Raw genomic sequence first — 8,947 nt, forward strand, 5'->3', positions numbered from 1 at the left:
AATTATTTTTATAATATTTTCCTTAATTTTTCTTTATTACTACTATGTATATATGTATATGTAGGTGTGTTTATAATGTACAGTAATAATACAGTAATATAACTTAGCGCTAATTTCGTAAATAAATACAAATACACTATCGACTTGCTGATGCAGACGCTGCTCATCATTTCCCTATATGTATTTTTACCGTTATTAATTAATTTTTATCCTATCCAAACCGTCGATGAAATTGAAAATTTTCAAATCTCACTTATGCGCTTTTGCTGCTTTTATTTACTTTAAATTATTGTTTATTTTTCTCTTTTTCTCTTTTTTGCTTTTTAATTTTTGGTATTTCTATTACATTATATCCTGGCTCGCTTGTTTTTGTAACTTTCATTTCATTTACTTGCTGCTCTTCTCATTTTGCTTTCTGTTTTGCTTTTCAATTAATTATTTAACTCATTTTCGCTTTTGTTTTTGTCTTTTGTTCTCCTCTTTGCTCGCATTTACTGGCGCTACACAATTTGCAGACGGTTAAAACAGGTACAACAACAACTAAACACTAAACGCTAAAATCTATGCTTAATTCAATGAATGCCCAACGCATTGTGTGTTTTCCTATGCTATTTTCATATTTCTCTTTAAATTTCGCTCTCATAATTTCTTATGAGCTTTTAACACGCGCTTTTTATTTCCACTTCACTTAACGGGTATTATTTATCTTTCCTGCTATAATATATTTTTTTATTATTTTTCTTATCAATTTCATATTTTATTGTATTTCCTGCGCTTTGCTTTTTTCTTATTGTTTCGCATTACTCTCAAAGCTTTTGGATTTTGATGCTAGAAATATTTCCTTGCCGGCCAAATACATATACAAAGCTAAAACAACAAAAACATATTTGGAAAAACAATAAAAAGTGAGATTAAAATTACAATACAAGCTTACGAAGCATAATCTAGAACTTATAGTGAGAGAGAGAGTGGTAGAGAGATAAGAGGAGTAAGCGAAAACTAAACAGTTGCGCGCTCGCTAACTGTAAGTGCGCTAACGCTGGCAACTCCTATACAACATGCTATTTTAAATCACTTAAGCCTAAAACGCCACGCCCTTAAAGCTTCGACACGCCTATAAAGCTTCCCTACGCTTATAAAGCTCCACAGCGCTTATAAAGCTTCACCGCTCTTATAAAGCTTCGCCACACCCCAATCATCAACCCAGCTGCCAACGCACCGCCAGCCACCGCTACAGGCGTTTCAGCAGTCGCTCTAAATGCCGCGTAGCGCCTGCAGACCCCACAGCGTCACTGCACTCAGCGCCCACATTTGTTGTTGCAATTGCTGACCACCGCCTGTCACCGCTATGCCAGCCAAAGCGGGTTTTTGCTGTTCAGCAGCCAAATTCTCGGGTACATCGCTAGGTATTTCATTGCTCATGGGTGAATCGTGCAGCGATTTCTCCAATGAGTCGGGACCCGAGTGCGTTTCGCCGATATTCTTCACTTGCACTACGGGCGGTTCGTGCATGGGCACCGGCTCGTGACTGGTGGTTGTGGGATTTGTGGTGGTGGAGGTGGATGTAGTTGAGGTGGTGGTTGTGGTGGGCACAAAGGTGCCGTTCTCAATCCAATATACAGGACTGAATTCCAGTTTGACGTCCTTCAAGTAGCTCTTGCGCACCTACGAGTATATTAAGTTAGTGAAAAAGTACTGTAACCAAGCTTCAACTACTCACCTCCGCTGAGATTTTGCGTGAAACGCTGTCCTCAATGCCATAATAAAAGGCGTAGAGTTTGGCGGCGTAGGGCGCTTCCAGCGTCACATAGTTACCCTTGAGCGTGACATTCAATGCGGTGCCAGGCCAGAGTTTCGTGTGCACGGATTTGGTTTCGGAACGTTTCTCAACATACTTCAAGCCCCATTTGACTTCTACGGGCACTTTGACATCTTTCTCATAGACTTTGGTGGGTAAACCGCGTGCTACGCCTTCATGCGAACCCCAGTATTGTATATAATCGAATTCGTAAGTCATCACGGACTCTACCAGTACGTACATATCACCACGGTTGGCCAACACGCTGGAGGCTAAAAGTATGGAAGAATTAGGAAGCAAAAATAAATAGTTTTAACTTCTTCAAAGATTTAGAAGCAAGCATCAAGTTACAAGTCACTCCTACATTCCCACACATTCCTTCGTGCCCACAACTTACCCAAATCGGTTATGTTCTCGCGCATATCCAAACGTATGTTGTCCAATTTGATGTCTTTCAACTCATAACGGAAGGGTTCTGTCTCCACCAATACCTCACCCTCATCATAGTCCTTGTCACGTCCATTCTCAATCACCTTGATTTTACCCAAACCCAATGGATCCAGACGGCCCAAATTGTAGTCCGCACCCCAATGTTCAGTGCCGCTTTCGCCGCTAGCTGGCGCCTTATGCCGCCCAATGTAGTCATCCTCACCGATACGTATGGCGCCGATGGGTATACCAGCATTGAATTTACGCCAATGCTTCCACATAATCTTGCCGAGATGTCCCTTATTCACCAGCACATCGAACTGTTCGTACTTGCCGTGCTTGTAATGCGCAGCGACGCAGACATGCGACTGCAGTATCTTCTCCGTATGACCGCTGGTGGTGATGCCCTCGATGGTCACCCGACACACATAGATCGGATAGTGCTCGTCTTCGGTTATGTATTTGCCACCTTCGACCGCATACTGCAACTGTTTCGTATCCTTGGGGTCGTATGTCTCCCAGACCAGTGTGCTGGAGGTGACCAGCTGGCCGAGTTGTGTGGAAGCATTTGTGTAGGTGAGCACCGGATGTACCGAGGCGCTGCTGGGTGCAATCAAATGCACCAACACTATCGTGACTGCCAGGAGTAGTGTGTAGCAGTGTTGCATTTTGTGTTTCGGCTGTAGTTGTTGGCTTTGTCTGCTATTTGTTAACATCGTGCGCAGTCCTTTCGCTGTGTGTATGTGTCTGTCTATCTTTGTGGTACTCAAGTGGTGCTGATTATGCTTGAGCGGAAGTTGATAGGACAAATTCAATTTAATTCACTATATTGTTGTCTTTGCTCGTATGCTATGCTTTTGATTGATTGCTTGATTGTTGAAAGCTGTAATAGGAAGGAAAAGTTGGAGAGAAGTGGTTAGTAGTGGTATAGCCGAACATCATAGCTTGATACTATATATTGTCACTTAAAACACAAAACAGCGTATCATAAAAAACGAAAATTGCTGTCAGACATAATAACCAATATATAACCAGTTTACAACTAAAACTTAAATTATGTTTCAGTGTGTGATAACCAATATATACCCATTTCGTATCCAATTGACGCATTTTCCTATCTTTCCTTTCTTCGATGCCTGTTTAATTGCTCACTTAAGTAAATCCATAGAAATGCTTTCGTTACACTAATGTATAATGATTTTTTATCGCTTTCGTTTAATTGACTTTATTCTACGTCTTCTGGTAAGTAATCGATACAGCAATTAGGATATGCATATATATATTTACATTAACATATGTATATAACATATCAATTTCGAGAGAGCCTTATTTCTTACAGAAAATGCTTTAATTGTTGCCTTAAAAGCAAGACGAATGAGAAGAAACTTTATTTTGGCATTGTATGATTTCATTTCCAACTCTTTTTGATACCCCACAGCAAGCTGATCACAAATTTATTCATACAAATCAAAGGTCTAGGGGACCTATTTACATATAAGGAACTGAATTCGTTTTAACATAAAAAAAACCCAATTCTAGACAGAAAACTTTATTACGAAATTCTACCACGAAAAATTTACTCATGAAATTCAGTAAGAGATTAAAAATGGCTTAAAACTTGTTTAAAGACCACAACTAACTGAGAGTTCTTTCTTCAGATGCATAGAGAAAGTATCAAGCTTTGAAGGGTTAGACTGAACATCACCCCTCGAAGAGGACGATCGTCCCGCTTACGACACTCAGGTCCCTGCCTGGCCTCAAGAGTCTTATCCATGCGGGCAGAGAGATAGAGATGACTAATAAGATCAATTACCGTGAACTCACGCTGAATTCCATTGATATGCAATTGCCTTGCTGGTAAATCCCGGGATTGTAAGGTAGTTATACAGTACGATCGTGCGAACGATTATCACATAAGTATGTCTCATCATGGATTGGGCTTCGAAAGTATCGCAGACTTTGGTATTACTTCAACTATCAAAGCTGCAACGAGTCACCTGCATCTGCGTGTAGGATGCCATCAGCACATGTCCCTCGACGGCACTTGAAGTCATGCTGGATCTCACAACTCTTCACCTAGTAATCGGTCAGGTAGCCAAACCAACACTGTTCAACATGACGGCAGAAGTGTTTGGAAGATTTAAGATAATCTCTTCCCAGCGCATGAAGGACTTAAATTACAAAATACCACAGGCTATTCTCACAAGGGACATAATTATCAAAAGTATAAACTTCATTAAGAAGTTCCAGCCGAAAGGCTGAATGAAACGTTTCAGCTCTCTAGCTAATGCTTAGGGATAGTTCAATCAAGTGATACACCGACGGCGAAAACGTAGTCGCAGGACCACGCACTAAACTCTCCACACTTATAGGAAGTTTGCCGAGCTTATTCCAAACCAATGGTATTATCTAGAAGTCGGTGCGTAGAGATAAACTTCCAACGCAACTATCTCAATGAAAGTATAGTTATACTCAGCGACAGTCAAGCGGCACTCAAACCGATCTTTGCGTACTAGATCAAATTTCTATTGGTGCAGGGATCTATAGAACGAACAAACAGTCTATCAGATCGTAACCAAGTGCACCTTATCTGAATGCTCGGCCACAAAGGTATAGCCGACAATAAACTGGCTGCTAAATTCGGCTGCTCCGCAGCATCCACCATCATTGAAGACCCGAATCTTTCATTGCGGTTGGTCTCCATACCATAAAGAAGCTGCTCGTGATCTCTGCCTACTTCTACCTTGACTGTTTAGTAGCCAAAGGAAGCTCTTTTACAACTTCCATTATGGCTTATGGCTCAAAAAAGTGTTATGTGTTGTATGTGTTATTAAATCTGTATATTCTATCAAGCAGCTGCTAAAATCTCGACTGAACCGACTTTCAGCATGCCGCACTTTGAAAGGATGCCTTGTGCAATTTGAGAGATTATTATCTGTGCAAATGCTACAAAAGCACTTCACTCCACACTTTTGGTACAATAAACTCAGCAGAAGTTGTAATTGTGTGCAGTGTTGCATTGTAGTGCTTCTACTGCTTCCACTACTCCATCCAGCGATGCCTTGCAGTTGGATAGTAGCTCTGAATGCTTAAGTGAATAAGTAGTTTTTGAGTACCGCATTGTAGAAATATATAATACAAGTCCTTTGCTAGTTGTGAGCGACAAATTACATCTAAGTAAATGCAAATAGCACAAAAGCATCAGATGGATAGAAGAGTTACGCAGTAGAAAGTGAGATAGCGAAGCCAAAGGTAAAGCGAAAAGTATTGGAATTTCCGCTACAAACGGAGAAAAGGCGTAAAATGGAGTGATAGTATGCATTGCCAGTGTTGCTAAATGAATTATTTTTTGTTAATAAACTATTAAATCTATTTAAAAATATAATATGTAGCTATATAGAGTTATATATTGTGTAGTCGAAAAAGTATTTTCGTATTTTGTCAATAGCTGTCGTTGCAGTCGTATCTCTACAGTTCTACCAATCACATTGTATCATACCATATACAAGTAGTGTTTAATTTAATCAAAAAAAAATTAAATTCGGGGAAGTTGAAAAAAAGTTAAGCTGCTCAAAAATGTGTGAAAATAATAAAGAAATTTTTGTATAAAAAGGGGAAAAATGCCACGCAAGCCACTAATGAAATTTGTCTAGTTTACGGAGACGATGCTGTATCAGTTCGTGTAGCACAACAATGATTCGGTCGCTTCCATTCTGGAAATTTCGCTGTGAAAGATGCACCTCACTCTGGTCGACCTTTCGTTGAAAAAGTCGATGAAATTGTGGAAAATATTGCAATAAGGAACTTAACATTCATCAACAAACGGTTTTGAACCATTTAAAAAATGCTGGCTACAAAAAGAAGCTCGATGTTTGGGTACCACATGAAAAATGTCTGTGAAAAATTTAATGGACCGAATTAACATCTGCAATTCTTTGCTGAAACGAAATGAAATCGAACCATTTCTGAAGCGAATTGTAACAGAAGACGAAAAGTGTATCAAATACGACAATAATGTGTGAAATAGATCATGATCCAAGCATGATGAAGCTTAATAAATGATCGCAAAGCCAGGATTGAGGCCTCGATAAGTTATGCTGAGTGTTTGGTGGAGTTGGAAAGGAATCGTCTACCAAGAGCTACTCCAGCCTGGTTTAACGATTGATTCTACATTTTAATGTAAGCATAAAGATCTTCGTCTTCCATGTTGTGTGCTGTTTCTGACACATCTTTGATGACTCGGCAAAAACTGGGAGAGCTTGGCTGGGAAGTTTCCATGCACTATTGGACTACTTTTGTTTCGATCAATACAGAACTCTCTTAATGGAGTAAAGTTGGCTTCAAGAGAAGCCTGTGAAAACCATAAAAGTTTTACACTTATGGAATAATATTTCAAGCGGAAAAATGGCAAAAAGTGGTCGACTAAAACTGTACATATTTGGTTAAGTTAAAGTTTGATTAGAAATGCGAAAAGACTTTTTCGACTATCCAATATGTAGGTATATAGGGGTATAAAAATATATATATACATATATAGATATATATTTTTTTTTTTTTTTTTTTTTTTTTTTTTTTTTTTTGTAGCAAGTTTACGGTCGCCTAGTGTTTATAGCGCCAGAACAAGGAACAGAATTGAGCGCCTACAAAGCTACTTTTATAGCCACATTAAATGCGAGTAACTTGTCCATTTATTGCAACCGAAGTTGTAAATATTAGCTACATATATATGTACATACATATGTATGTATACATGTGTACATATATTCACGTTTAAACTCTACATTGTCGCGCAGGTGTCATATTGTTGGGAATATTGTCATTGTTGGCTTGTCTGGCAGCTGGTTAATCAAGCCATAGCCATTGATCATTAGTTGCGTCAATGTCAGACAAATCCCCAGGAAGGTGTTATGGCATATACTAACATATACAGTCACACAAACACAAACACATACTCATATGGAGACAATATGACAATACATTGTATCAAGTAACGATTTCAAAGGCGCCCACCTGTGCCCAGCCAATATGAGAGCTTTTCTTTGTGTTTGTAATATAAACACGTATACTTTTACACGAATGTACAAAATGCGTATATATATATATGAATGTAAATATGTATGTGTAGTACATATGATATGTCATACGATAGCCAGCCATTTGCTAAGGCGACGAAGCGCTTAATGGACTTTATTAATAAAGTAACTTACATACATACATATATGGGATATATACATATGTGTACATAAAGTATATAAAATCTGATAGCAAAATAGTTGCCAATGACTATTGGCAGTAACTTTGTATAACAGCCATACATATACATTTGTGTAAATACATACAAACAGCCAATAAAACTTCAACACTTGTTCATCAAAGTCGATTATAAACACCGGAAGTTACTCATACAACAAAACGCTTACCAAAAAAAACAAAAACAGCAATTTAACAGAAAACCAAAAATAACAATTAAAATAAAATACCAAAAACAACAATAAAAATAAAAAACAAGAACAGCAACAAAAATAAAAATAAAAATCAAAAACAACAATAAATTTTTTTCAAACTATGTACTGCACCAGCTCCACCTTACCGCTGAGTGAAGGCGTTTTAATGTGTTCATTAGTCGCCGGCGCCATTGTTTATCAGCTGGTATTCATGTCCGGTCCTCCACATCAAACACTTAAACACACACATATTTGTGTGCTGAAATGTGCAAAATGCTGGTACGACATGCAACATGCGTGCTTACCACAACAACACCAAAACCAACTAACAAAGTTGCTACACAGCACATACCAACGCTACAAATTGAATGTCCTGCTCGAGTTGTTGAGCGAGCAAGTCAGTCAAATATTCAAACAATGACAGACCGAAGTGCTGGCGTAGCTATTTTTTTGGAATGGAATCTAATCGACAGTGAGCTGACGACTGTTATATCGCCCAGTTGCATAAAGTGTTTTAATTGGCACTGGTAAAAAACGGACTAGACTTGGGGCAGTACAAAAGGGTGCATTTATTTTTTACGGCACAAAAGCTTAGTATGGTTTCTGGTAAGTAGTGCAGAATAAGCTGAAGTTTTATCTTCCATAAATAAGTTGAATCTGAGGATTATGTCCAGTATTTTTAATAAATTATTGATTTTTCATGCATATTTCCTGCCGTCGATGATTATTAAGCCTTCTTAGTTAGAAATGATTAAATTTCTTCGACAGAAAGTGGCAGATCTTCGAAAGAATGAGATCAGGTCAAAGTAAGGAAAGCAAAAACTCAGGGTAAAAATAATGCAAATCCCGATTGACTTCAACAATAAGAATTAAATATGTAAAAATATAACATTTGCCATCACCGAACCTAACCGAAATATACCAGTTACTACACTTATACTATAAGTAACATTTCTACAAATCATAACTACTAACTTGGACTACAGTGCTCGTATCTCTACAAGTATCTCTGCTTCGGTGCGTTTGAGTGAGCAAACTCAATTATGTCTAATGCGGAAATAAGTGTGTGTGCGTATGGGGATGTTAGGCACTTGAGCAGGGTAAAGGGTGTAGATATTAACAAAGGAGTAAAATTTCGTAGTAAACATTGCTGACTGAGCGTCATTAATTTGTTTGTTTAAGGACTAAGGCGCCAGTGTATAGCCAGACACTGAGCTAGTAAAAGTTACATTGAGAAATATTTATAAAAAAATTAAAAACAAAAAAACCAAGATAA

The 8,947-nt window shown here is 38.3% G+C and overlaps 1 protein-coding gene across 5 annotated transcripts in view; it reads right to left on the reverse strand.

The window, feature by feature from the left end:
- Positions 1 to 263: 263 nt before the first annotated feature.
- LOC108967392 (protein unzipped) overlaps positions 264 to 8,947 on the reverse strand; it is a 106,175-nt gene continuing 97,491 nt past the window's right edge. For all 5 annotated transcript variants that reach the window (XM_018930770.1, XM_018930769.1, XM_018930772.1 and 2 more), the window contains 3 exons: positions 2,196 to 3,110; positions 1,721 to 2,070; positions 264 to 1,665 (listed from right to left, as the gene is read on the reverse strand). In XM_018930770.1, the coding sequence (XP_018786315.1) occupies positions 1,255 to 1,665; positions 1,721 to 2,070; positions 2,196 to 2,943 (1,509 nt within the window). In that variant the 5' untranslated portion in view covers positions 2,944 to 3,110 and the 3' untranslated portion in view covers positions 264 to 1,254. The remainder of the gene's footprint in view (positions 1,666 to 1,720; positions 2,071 to 2,195; positions 3,111 to 8,947) is intronic.

Source organism: Bactrocera latifrons, unplaced genomic scaffold (genome assembly GCF_001853355.1).
Source record: "Bactrocera latifrons isolate USDA-ARS-PBARC rearing strain unplaced genomic scaffold, ASM185335v1 scaffold_186, whole genome shotgun sequence".
In the NCBI taxonomy this organism is placed as follows: Eukaryota; Metazoa; Arthropoda; class Insecta; order Diptera; family Tephritidae; genus Bactrocera; species Bactrocera latifrons.